Genomic DNA, 12482 nt, shown 5'->3' on the forward strand with positions numbered 1-12482 from the left:
TTGGGTGACGTAATTTTAGGAGGGGTTCATCTTTCCTTTGGGGGTTGGTTTAAGTCATTTATTGTAAGGGTGTTGGAAAATGAATTATATTAGGCTATTTTTTAAGGGGAATCAATTTTAGACCAAGCACTATATTATGGAGTTAGATTAAGTTAGTGTAGGGGAGGAATCCATTTCTGGACCACCTAATATCGTAAGCGGACTAATGTCATCTCGCTGGTTTCTTCCTTATTCTGCTTCGAAGCCAGTTAGATGGAAGCTTTCTAAACAATCATTACAAACACTCTAAGCCAATTCACTTTCGATAACTCACTCTTGTCACCTGGTATTCTATATCCCTTTAAAAACACCAGGTATGTCAAATGCTCGGAAATGCAGGTAAGATGGGACTCATGGGAGGTATGAACTTATGCCTGGAGGGTTTGATCCGCTGTTTCACGAGTTCGAATCACGGGTGCGCAAGATACGGTTCACAGTCCTGCTTCGCGTCTCTGGTTAGTGTCTCTGTGGCTGCTGTGGAGGACGGTAGTGTGCAGCTGTGGTGTGGTTACTGTGGCCTATTTAGTGTTTGTGGTGTATGGGAATCATTTTTGGTGCATCTCGCTTCAAGAGTAAGTTACCAAAAGGCTCGTGGTCGCTTTCCCGATAACCTGGATTGTGAATGGAATGGTCCTGCCCGTCTCCTGCAGATAAAGGGCACTGAAGGTAAGTCGTAGCCGTGTGTGTGTGTGTGTGTGTGTGACTGCTTCGTATACTAAGTTATTTGAATTACGTGCAGCATGTTAGTGAATGCCGAGTAAAGAGTTTAGGGGCAAAGACCACTTGGGAAAGAGATGAAGGGAGCGGGGGACTGCATAGATTGGTAGGTAAGAGAGGAATGGATCGAGAGGGCGGGTGGAGGAGGAGGGACGGAGGGAGGAAGGAATCTCGAGCGGGGGACTGCATAGATTGGTAAGAGAAGAATGGATCGAGAGGGTGGAAGTGAGGGTGGGTGGAGAAGGAGGGACGGAGAGGAATGGTGAGAGAGGAATGGATCGAGAGGGTGGAAGTGTGGGTGGGTGGAGAAGGAGGGACGGAGGGAGGAAGAGAGCGGGGGACTGCATAGATTGGTGAGAGAGGAATGGATCGAGAGGGTGGAAATGTGGGTGGGTGGAGAAGGAGGGACGGAGGGAGGAAGGAACGGGTGGTGGTGGTGGTGGTGGTCAACTCCTGGCGGCCTATTTCAAACACACAAGCTCCGTATTTCTTGGTTAAACTATGATGCTTTATTTTCACATTAAGACAATTGCTATCGCTGGAAAACAGTAAAGGAACCCCTAGATCAAAATTTGTTGTTGAGACCTTCTGTTAGAACGAATTAGAAAGCGCAGCATACATCGATTCTATAAATAAATAAATAAATAAAATCCCCACCTTAACCAAAAGAATAGTAATACAACGCCATGAAAATGATAATCTATACTCGCAAAATAGTAACCTTCCAACACTAAGGATGGTAAACTATCGCCGGTGAAGATCTTAACATATCACCGGAAGAAAATATAAAATCTGCAATATAAGTCAGAGAATCCCGTTGTCAAAACTTGGTATAACAAATAAGATTGTGTGTACTTATCCTCAGGTGTCAAGTCTTTCACTACCATTGCGTCCACGAGTCCCCCAAGAGTCCACAGTAGGGAAACTATAATGGTCTCCTTGCATCCACATTCACCACCCGCCAACTTTGAGCCGACTGTTGTTGTGATATTTGAAAGAGGCGGGCAAGATGTGTTTTTCCAACGGCACCTTTGTTTGTATCACCAGTTATTATTTCATTTTATATCTTTTTGACCTTTTGTTTTGATGGTATTAGTATTCGTTTTGCTGTTTTACATATTCAAGATAAACATATTTCTCCACATTTCCCACCCATGAGAGCGGTAGAGGTAGTCGGGGTGAAGGCACTCCCCCCGGGTCATGATATTTATGGCTTCCTACAGGAGGTTGGCGTCCTGAACCTCCTGTAGATTTTAATAACTTTTTATCGAGTCCTCTGTTTTATCATGCTTTTAATTAATTTTCGGGGTTTTTTTATAGTTTTATAGTATAGTCTGTTTAGTCATCCTTTCTCCCTTGTTGTTAACCTGCAACAATAAACTATCAATTAATCAATCAGTTTAATATTCGGCGCCATATGACCTCAGCAGTTGCGTCGCCATGATCCCACAATTCAATCAATCAATGAGTTTAATATTCGGCGCCATGTGATCCCAGTAGTTGTGGCACCATGATCCCACAATTCAACAATCAATCGGCATTTCCCACGAGTGTCATTTCTCTATTTTTTTTCACCAAGTCATCAAAAGAAAGTCAAGTGGCAAAGTCCCCCTATGTGGCAACGCTTCTCTCTTTATTGTCTCCGTTTCCCCATTTTTGTATCATCTCTATCTCTTCCTCTATTAGCAAGTAGGTTCCTCATTTCCTTGTTTTGTATTCCCATCATTCCTACATCTATATTTCTTCCTCCACTAATCCTCCTTCCATTGATTCACCTTTAGAAAACCTACACATACTAAGGCACAACATAAAACCCAGCATATAACAGAAACATACAATTTATTAGAGGATGTGGGTTCAGACATGAGACACGGCAGTTAGTTCAGTCACCCACACGAAGGTCAGTCGGTGAAGTCCATTTTCTCGATCCTGGCCAGCTCTTCCCTGTGTCCTCGCTTCAGCACCACCTTGGGCTTGTACTTCCTCTTCAGCCTGTGGAGGAGAGGAGCGTTAAGGCATGATGGTAGTTTTCATTCGGTGGAGAAACACGAGGGATTTGTGAGGATGACTGCCGAGTTAGAATTAGAAGTCTTGTGTTCCAGTAGCTTAGCAGATAGTAAAGAAGCACAGCATTGTTAAGAAGGGGATAAAGGAATGAGAGCTTTACTTTCTGGCAGACAAAAAGTACCAGGTATAGAAAAGTTAAGAGATTTGTGAGGATAGGCATTGGGGTTATGAGTACGAGGTCTTGTCTTCCGGTATCTCAGCAAAAAGTAAAGAAGCATAGCATTAAGAAGACTGAAATTGGGGTATCTTTATTTTCTGGCAGCTCAGCAAGGAAGAAAGCATATGGCCACGTGGGAAAGATAGGTATTAGGAATGGCAGCTCTGTTTTTTGGTGGCTCGACATCTATATCCTGTCCATTCACGGTAAATTCTCAGTGGCGTGGCATCTACAATTTACCCAATTCTGGCACTTCTTGGCACATTAACTCTAACTCAGGCTCACAGGTTTGTAGCTACACATGCTAACTACGACACCACAGAGGCTCGTCAAAGCAATGCTGAAGAACCAAAAATACTATGAATGAGAGAAACACATACTTGTGCTTCTGTCTTGGCTCGAGTATGTTTCTTCGCTGTAAGTTCTTGAAGCGTTCCTCCAGCAACTCCACCACCGGGGCCACCGTGCGCAGGCTGTCAGGGAGCTCGTCGCCAAGATTCACAGCCAGGTCCTCCTCCTCAAACCTGTTGGAGAGGGGGAGGGTTTTGGTAAAGGGATGACTGACATAAAAAGTAAAACATGAAAAGTAAAACCCTTCAAACCTTGAGGAGGGAAGTTTTTAAATGGCAAAGGATGACAGACTTCAGCCTAATGTAAAAAGAAAAAACTTGAATCTTGTATGGCTAATATAACAATGTAAAATGAAAAACCTTGAATCTTGTATGGCTAATATAACAAGGCAAGAACTCCAAAGCTGTAAAACTTAAGCTAGATAACAATGTAAGGACTTCAGAGCCTCCTTATATTAACCTTGCACAGCTTAATAACTATATAATAAGTATAAAAAATAATAACTGAATAATATGTAAGGACTTCAAAGGTTTAAAACTTGTATGAATAAATAACTAACTATATAAATAATAAGTAGCCAGCTAAGTCTGCTCTACCCAGGCCACTCACTTCATGTTGGCCAGTCGCCGCGGCATCGACTTGAGGTGCTCCTTGCGTGCCCGACGGCTGGCTGTGCGCTGCTCGGCCTCCTGGTCCTCCTGTACTATCTCCTTCTGGTAGGTCTTAAGTCTGATAGATACAAAGAGATTAACAGTCAGCAAAGTAAATAACAAGAATATGACAGCTCCATTTATTACTCCTTGGCTATCTCCATCTGATATCCTTTAAGTCCTGATATGAATAAAGGTAGTCATACTTAGAAAAGGAGATAAAATGACAATTAGTAGAGCTCCCAATGATATTTTCTCTGCTATCTCCTGGTTTGCTTTAAGTCTTAGAGGTTATCACACTTAGAACAGTATGGTATAAATAATAACAAATAAGAGCTCCAACGTTTTTTTTTTTTTTTTGTATTATTTCCTTCTGGTATGATATAAACTTTGATAAAATGACAATAATTAAAGCTCCCTAATGACCACCAACTGGCTTTTTCCCTCTGACATGATTTGAGCTTTGACTAAAATGAGGACTGTTCACATTCAGTAAAAAGAGCTAAATAACAAAATCAATACATCACCATCGGCCTTCAAGAGTTCTAAACAAAGTTTCAAACAAATCTAATAACAATTGTCACAACAGTCTGTTCACTTAAGTCTGACCCAAGCTGACAACATAATCCTAATCATGTTCGTAAGCACAGTGCAGATTAGCAGAAAGTGCTGCGTGAGATAAACACAAACAGAGGTTAAAGAAGACTTGGAAGCCATAGCAGTACCCAATCAGCACTCAGCTTGCAAACACGCTTAGGTTTATGTTGTCAGCTTGGGTCGGACTTAAGTGAACAGACTTTAGCAGAGAGAAGTACCTTACAAATGACTGCTTCTTGTTCTGTCCCTCTGAAATCATCTTATAATTTCTTGAGAATGGGCAATTATTTAGCTTATGTTTATTTTTTCTAATCAACATACCTTTTCTAACTCACCAGTAGCTATGAAGTAAAACAGCTGATTAGGGTAAAAATGGGATTCTAAGTAATATAAGCAACGTAACACAACACAATAACTAACTTGTAAATGTTGCTGTTGCGAATCCTCTCCTCCTTCTCCTTCTGCTTCTTAATCTGTTGCAGTTTCAGTCTCATCTCCTTTCTCCGGACCTTTTTAGTCTTGCGTTCACTCTGGGGCTTGCTGGAGACTGTGACTTTATCGCTGGGAGCCTGGAAATTAGAAGCATGAATGATTTAAAAGATGAAAGGACAATGGAGAAGGGTTGTCTAGGATGTTACCTTAACCTCGCAGAGAAAAAAGTACCTGTATAAGAGAGGATAAGGATTAGACTTGACATTTTTAAGTAGAGTTAAGCTTTGTAATATGTATCCTCATAATACATTCCTTAAACATTACTTGTACTCTGATCCACATGATACAGCATTGATGGCAGAAAATAAGTGGATATCAACAAAGAAAATTCAATGGACTTACTTGCTTAGTCTTCTTTTTTGTTTCTGTTTTCTCTTCACCCTGAAAAGTTAATGGCCATTCGTAAATGAAGGATTTCTACTCTGTGCCACTGTTGGGCATTAAGTCATCAAAGTACCAACAAAAAGTTAAGTTAACATGAAAACTCTGCAAAAGGTTATTCTCAAGGTAGCAGAGTCTGGCTGCACTTGATGAGGTATAAACTCACTTGTTCTGTGTTGTCTTCTTGTGATGAATTCTCCTCATTCTGAACAAAAACAAGAGAATTGAAAACAGTGACTTGGTTTTAACATTACAGACATGACTGCTAAATTATTCTTTTACCTGACATTTTACATTTGCAAAACATGAGTAAACCTAAGCTGCACCAAAGAGCAAGATTAGCGTGATCCTTTACTGGATGACACTCTTAAAGACCAAATGAAATAATACAAGGACACCCAGAAAAACTAACTATGGGGAAAAGTACTAAATGATGATGCAAGATTCAAGTATAAAGAAATTAATTTATTTTTTCTGCCCTTCCCTGTTGTGGTAAGTTCTCTTTATTTAGTGTTGTTCACCATTGTTAGTGACTTATCATTTTGGAAGATAAAAAAAAGAATCTTAGCATCATAAAAAGCTTACCTCATTTTCTGAGTCGTCAGTTGCTTCCTCTATGTCCTCTGCTTCCTCTGCTTTTTCTTCTTCCTTAGTTTCTTCTGTTTCTTCTTCTTTCTCCTTTTTCTCCTCCTCCTTCACCTCCTCGTCCTCCTCCTCCTCCTCCTCATCATCATCATCAGCATTTGGCAGTCCTTCAGACATCTCAGCGAGCCAAGACGCCTGTGTGGGTGCCTTGTCGATGGTGGGGAACATCTTGGTGGTGGCCCTCACAACCTTCTCTTCCTTCCTCAGCCGCTTCTCCTCCTGCTTGACGGCCCTGAGTAGCAGCTTCTGGTGGCTCTCGTACGAAGGGTTGTAAGACGCCCCTGTTGAGTGATATCATTTGTTAACACCCATAAACAAGAGGTAGAAGAGACAACGAGGAAAGAAGAAAAGAAAAATTAGAAGAGACAAGGAGGAAAGAATTAGAAGAAGATGAAGTACAAGTAGAAAAAGAAATGGTAAAATAAAATAAAAAGATGATGAAAGAGAAGCGCATTAACAACACCAACACACACCGGAAATTGAGATGCCAAAAACGAAAATGAGGCTGAAAAAAAAGAAAATGGAAAAACAGAAAAATTTTGAAAAAGAAGAGCACACCATAACAAAGCAACATGTCAACGAACCTGGGTGAGGGACGGTGACGGCGTCCAGCTTGGAGGTGGGGACGTGCCTCACCTTGGGCACCTTGATGGGCTTCATGCGCCTCTCCCGCCGGTAGTAGTCAGAGATGGCGGTGATGAACGACTCCTCCAGGCCCTTCTTCTTGCACTCCTTTGTCACCTCGTCCGCTGGAAAATTTGGAGCGATTGCAATACACACAATACAAATTTATACCATTATTCATATGATGGTCAGACTCTCAGTACCAGCATTCAGTTGGAACTTGTTAATACACATAATGAATAGAGAAAAACAAACAGTACATGCTCCTTGATTTTTCCTTTAGCATGTAACTTTGTGGGGGAAAAAATTTGAAAATGTGCAAAATAGAGAATATAGATCCCTGCAGCTACCAGGTTAACTGATTCCAACTGCACACCCCTGTTCATTATAGCTAAAGTATGAAAAATCAGACATGTTGAGCGCTGCCTTACCTCCTTCCTCCCATAAGTCGGTGTTGTAGTTCCCCTTGATCACCGTCTTTGGCTTCTTGACGGACTTCTGGTAATCTTGAACTATCTGACTCATGGCCTCCACACGCTTCTTTATTAACCTCGGGTCTTGTGATTGCCGCTCCTTCTTCTTCTTCATGGACATGGTCAGCGTTACTTGGCCTTTCCTATGAAGCATTCAGTTGGAACTCGTTAATACACCTCATGCATCTAGAAAACCAATTAGTACATTCTCTTTCATTTTCTTCCTTTAGCATGTAATTTTGTGGGAAAGAAAAATTTAAAACATGCAAAATAGAGAATATAGAGGTACGTTTGAGCTCATAAATACACCTAATGCATATAGAATGCCAAATAGTATATGCTCTTTGATTTTTTTCTTTACAGTTTACCGTTGATGAGATTTCAGGCCCTGCTTCGCCTTTTAACTTTGAGTAAAAAAAAAATGGAAATGCACAAGATAAAAATATATAGAGCTATCAAAATCATATAGTTAGTCAGTATATTTAAATGGAAATGCACAAGATAAAAATATATAGAGCTATCAAAATCATATAGTTAGTCAGTATATTTAAATGGAAATGCACAAGATAAAAATATATAGAGCTATCAAAATCATAAAGTTAGTCAGTATATTTTCATTTATATTTGCCATCATTCCGTTAGTGTTCATTTGAGTCTTTCCAATGGTTGATCAGCCTGAGATATTCATTCCCCTAAGGATGTTTTATTCTGAATTTGGTGACTATATCAATCAGTTATTTATTTTGGTAGTAAACAAACAAACAGCTGACAATCACAGACATTACCGCCCTCCTTTAAGATGCTTCAAACACACTAAAAGCAGTTCATCATTAACCCGAATAACTCACACATGAAAAATTAATAAATGGCCAATATATAAAATAAATTATATATATGATAGAATAAAAAATGAAATTACCAAATTAATAAATAATGAATAAATGGCCTAAAATGGGTGATGACAACACTACTGATGGATTACCTACTTGGGTTTGCGTGGTGGTTTAGCTCCCGGCAGGCCGTTGATAAACTCATGACTCTTAAGTTTGGCTGTTTTCACCTTCACCTTCCTTGGCTTCAGCTGCACCTTTCCGCTGTCCGCTGGAATCTTATCCACCGTGTACTCGAGGGTCAACTCTATAGGAGAACATGGGGTTTATTTATTTTGTTTAGTTAGAATTGCAATGTGAGGGGAAGAGCATTATGTCAACTCTATAGGTGAAGGAGGCCACAGGGGTTACTCATCTTGATTAGTTAGGAATGGTACACAAGAGGATCATGCCAATTCAGGAGGATATGGAGGTTACTCATGAGGGGAGGAGAATTATTTATAGACAGGATGAGTAACGCTGAGAATTGACGAGCAGGGTAATGGAGTCCCGGAACTGGAATACTAGGGACTTTTTTTCCAACTTTGGGGAGAAGTTCCCATGAGTAGTGAGGGTGTTTGGGTGTCATGCAGGCACAATATTTTGGCAACTTATCCACTACACAGGCGCACTATATTCCTTGGCATAGATCATCTTTATGGTGATGATATCAATGGAGACTGCCTGTTAAAGACACTACCAACCTTCATCTCCTGTCTCTGTCTTGTTTGCTTCACCCTCGCCATCACCAAGGTCCACAAACATCATCTCCGAGTCCTTCCTCTCCTCCAGTGGTCCCCTAAGGAAAGAGAAATTAATTGTATTAGTAATGGTTCTATAAATTGGCAACAAATATAAATGGTCAGTTATAGTAGACAATGTGATCTTTCTGTTTGTCTGGCCAGATAAGATTATGTCGTGCCCAGATTGAGAAAATTTTCATTGTTGTAATATTTTACAACTATAATGTTAAGGGATATTCTACACCAGATTAGCACTCAGGATTTCTGCAGTTCATAATAAGAAATCCCTAATCCTTTGACGTGCCTTTGACATAATATCTTACACCTGTCTTTTAGTGACCCTGAGGTGCAAAGAGTAAACTCTTGCCTGATATCCCTGAGGGATATCAGGCAGATGTTGGTCATGCCATTACTATTTTACACGGATTGCTTACTATCTGCTAGGGTAACGTAGAGTTCTGTTAATACATAGTTAACAAATCAAGTAGCGACAGGTCATTTTTACAAGCTTAGCCAAGCTACTCGGTAAATAAGTACACATCAACTTAATTGGAGAGTTGCTTGCCACATAAATACATGACATCAACCTTATTTACACAGCCCTGCTCTGTGAATGGCCTCGTCCACATTAGTCGTCTCCCTTGGAAGGAACCTCACCCCCTTCCGTAAAATTCCTGAAGTACACCCGCTGACCACCAGTGACAACCAACAGCGCAGTGCAATACGCATTGCATCTTTCTCATAAACAATTAAATCTAGCCAAGCTATATCTAGCCTAATCTAATAAGACCAGACCTAACATAACTAAATCTACCCTAACCTAACCTGACCTGTGCCCCTGCTGCCAAAATGCAACACAAGGAAATAAATACCTAAACACATCCCTCAAGACCATTTATTAAAAAGTTATTATCTAACAAATGAGTGATCTGAGGCAGCAAAGTAATGCGGCAGTGTGTTGCACGCAGTGGTGGGCACAGTTTCGCTAATCCGCTAATTAGCAAAGCGAACTTTTCTGTTCGCTGATCAGCATTTTCGCTAACTTTGGAAACAGTTGGCGTACCAATTAGCTTCTGCTAAATGTAGTTCCTACTCTGCTAACCAAAGTCCACTGAAAAATTCATACAGCTTTGTTCTTGTTCGTTGTGGGCAGACACAGCACCAGTTGAGCCACATGGCACAATAATTCCAGGGTTTCCACTTTTGGGTAAATTACACCTTAGTGTAATTGGACAATTATTAAAGAAACTTTTTGGTATTTTATGGTAATGCATTTTCCATTTCCAACTCTTTGATCTCAGTATTTAATAACAAGAACTCAATATTTTACAGTTGACAAAAAATAAACACTATAATAAAAAGAAGTGTCAGTTATGGAAAAAAATTATAAAAAATGCATAAATTTGCAGGAAATCTTGGGTAAAATACAAGGATTTAGGATAAACTGGAGGCTCCTTTCTCTTCCCTTCTTGCTGTTGCTTGTTGAGCTTTTGGGCTAACTATATCTAAGCAACAACATATTGAAATTTCAGGTCACTAGGTCTGTTTTTAAGGGCTTTGGAGCCAAAATACTAAACCGTGATGATTAGCTTTAGCTTCCACTAATTTCTTTATTAGTTTAGTGGTTAGGTAAATGTAGGCAAAGCTAACTTTTTAGTTAGTGAATTACCAGTTAGCAAATCTAACTTTTCGGTTAGCAGTGTCCACCAATGGTTGTGCGTCCAAAGAGTACTTAATATCGCAAAGAGCTGTCCTTCGTAAATCATAGGCAAATCCCGTGGATTTTATTGGTAAGTCTTAACAATCCTCCCCGGTCCAAAAACTTTACTCTTCAAATTGTTATACTTATTGTATATTACAAGTGTCCGTGATAAATAATTCCTGTAACATTGTGTCCGCGTCCCTGGCCCCGCGAGAGACTAAGGGGAGTCGAACACGGGGCCCCATCTGTGCACCTCCCGCCCGCCTTACCCGTATCTCTCTTCCCGCCTCTCGTCCTCCAGGCGCTCCTCCACCTCCGATATGTTGGCCTTCTTCCGCCATGCCTTCTTCTTGTTCTTGTTAAACCTTTTGCGCCGCGGCGGGGTGACCTGCTCCACCACCTTCACCATGCTGCCTTGTTGACACCGCGCACTGCTGCCAGCACCCCGAGACACCCTCACCCTGGGATCGCGCGGGGAATAAGCGAATATAAATTACAATGTGGAATAGATGGAATAGTACGACTTTTTAATTGATATTACGTAAATAATAGTATATATCTTGGTTAGTATTGAGGTGTTTGAGCTTTGAGTACAGTATGTTAGTTAGTGTTTCAGCTCTCTTCAGGGGTGATGTTTTTGTTTGGTAACACTTCAGCCTTCAAGAAGAGGTCAGAAGTGTAAACTAGGGGAAATACATATAAACTTAACTTTATGAACAACAATTTTTATATATAGTAAGAAAACAAAAATTCAGTTTAGTAGGCATGATAATGAACGACTTTCTGGAGTCTACGCAACAGATTCTGCGTCATACAAATACGTATTGTTTCACAGTATTAATTCTCGGGATATTTCCTTCCACATTTAGCGCCAGCGGACTGATCAAGAGAGGATTTTTCAGTAAGATTTCCATTAGATCGGCACCAACTCGCCAGAAAATAAAGTGTAACAGCGGGTTATGGGCGGGGCGTTACCGAGGCAGTGACGCGGTGAAGTCTACGGACACAGCCAGCCGCGTTTACATTACTCGACGCGTTTGTTCCAATAACCATACTGAGAAAACTGGACGTTGAACTGTTATTTGAAGACCAGATTAACAAAGAAGAGGTGAAACGGATTCTGCATGAGTTCTAGAAAAAACGGAAAAGAAGCGGACGACAGACACCCAAGAAGAGACATGAGGAAGCAGAGGGGAGGCCGCTGCAAAGACTACCTCACCTACCTTCAACGAAACTGAACTGCTTTCCTAGATGGGCAATACGAACACCCAAGATTTACTTTCCCCCCAGACTGATTTATTTAACATCACTATATTAGTCACATGTTAGCAGGAAGATTAATGAACATGCTAGTTACTCTTTCTGTCATAATGAGCTCCTTCTGTTCGTCGGAGTCCCTCTTTCCTCCCCGCTTCCCTGCTATATAATCTGACTCTGCCTTTATCACATTGTTTCCGTTAGCTTTTTCATTAGTGACAGACTGAGCGGAAGTTAAAGAAGCTATGTGAGGATCGAAGAATAAGAGCTGAGATAAATAATTAGGTGTTTATTTGAAAAAACATGAAACTATAAATGTATTGCCATATAGCACACACACGAATACCAGCAGACAGACAGAGAGACAAACAGACACACAGATAGACCTACAGACTAACAAACAGATAGACAGAAAGACAGAGGGGCAGATAGCGACAGGCAGACAGAGAGGTAAACAGAGACAGACAGACAGAAAAACAGACACAAAAACATACATTCATATATACGTATAAACAGACAAACAGACAGCGAGGCAGGCAGACAGCTGCAGGAAAAACGTTAAGATAAGATAAGGAGGAGAGGAACATGCACGACAGGAAATACTTGTGTGAAAAAAGAGATTACATGCTATACGGATAAGTGTGGCAGTCCCCTGAGATATCTTAAGCTTGGTAGTGTATTGATCTTTGAAACTTGCTTGTCCTTTGAACTTTTAAAT

At 40.6% G+C, this 12482-nt stretch overlaps 1 protein-coding gene across 1 annotated transcript; it reads right to left on the bottom strand.

Annotated features, from left to right (window-relative positions):
• Positions 1-2578: 2578 nt before the first annotated feature.
• LOC126999807 (ribosome biogenesis protein NOP53-like) lies at positions 2579-10957 on the bottom strand. The gene is made up of 12 exons (XM_050862787.1): positions 10777-10957; positions 8767-8861; positions 8180-8330; positions 7152-7336; positions 6681-6845; positions 6037-6377; positions 5618-5656; positions 5413-5451; positions 4999-5147; positions 3941-4060; positions 3361-3504; positions 2579-2748 (listed from the first exon to the last, which is right to left on the bottom strand). Exons 1-12 carry the CDS (start codon positions 10914-10916, stop codon positions 2658-2660), a joined length of 1659 nt encoding a protein of 552 aa, XP_050718744.1. The 5' UTR covers positions 10917-10957; the 3' UTR covers positions 2579-2657.
• Positions 10958-12482: the final 1525 nt, after the last annotated feature.

This window comes from Eriocheir sinensis, chromosome 17 (genome assembly GCF_024679095.1).
Source record: "Eriocheir sinensis breed Jianghai 21 chromosome 17, ASM2467909v1, whole genome shotgun sequence".
NCBI classification, from domain to species: Eukaryota; Metazoa; Arthropoda; class Malacostraca; order Decapoda; family Varunidae; genus Eriocheir; species Eriocheir sinensis.

Coding starts and splice junctions, on each gene's coding strand:
- LOC126999807 (XM_050862787.1), bottom strand. CDS start 10,916: ATGGTGAAGGTGGTGGAGCAGGTCACCCCGCCGCGGCGCAAAAGGTTT. Junction 6,378..6,680: donor CGTCACCGTCCCTCACCCAG/GTTCGTTGACAT, acceptor ATCACTCAACAG/GGGCGTCTTACAACCCTTCG. Junction 2,749..3,360: donor GAGCCAAGACAGAAGCACAA/GTATGTGTTTCT, acceptor TCTCCTCCACAG/GCTGAAGAGGAAGTACAAGC.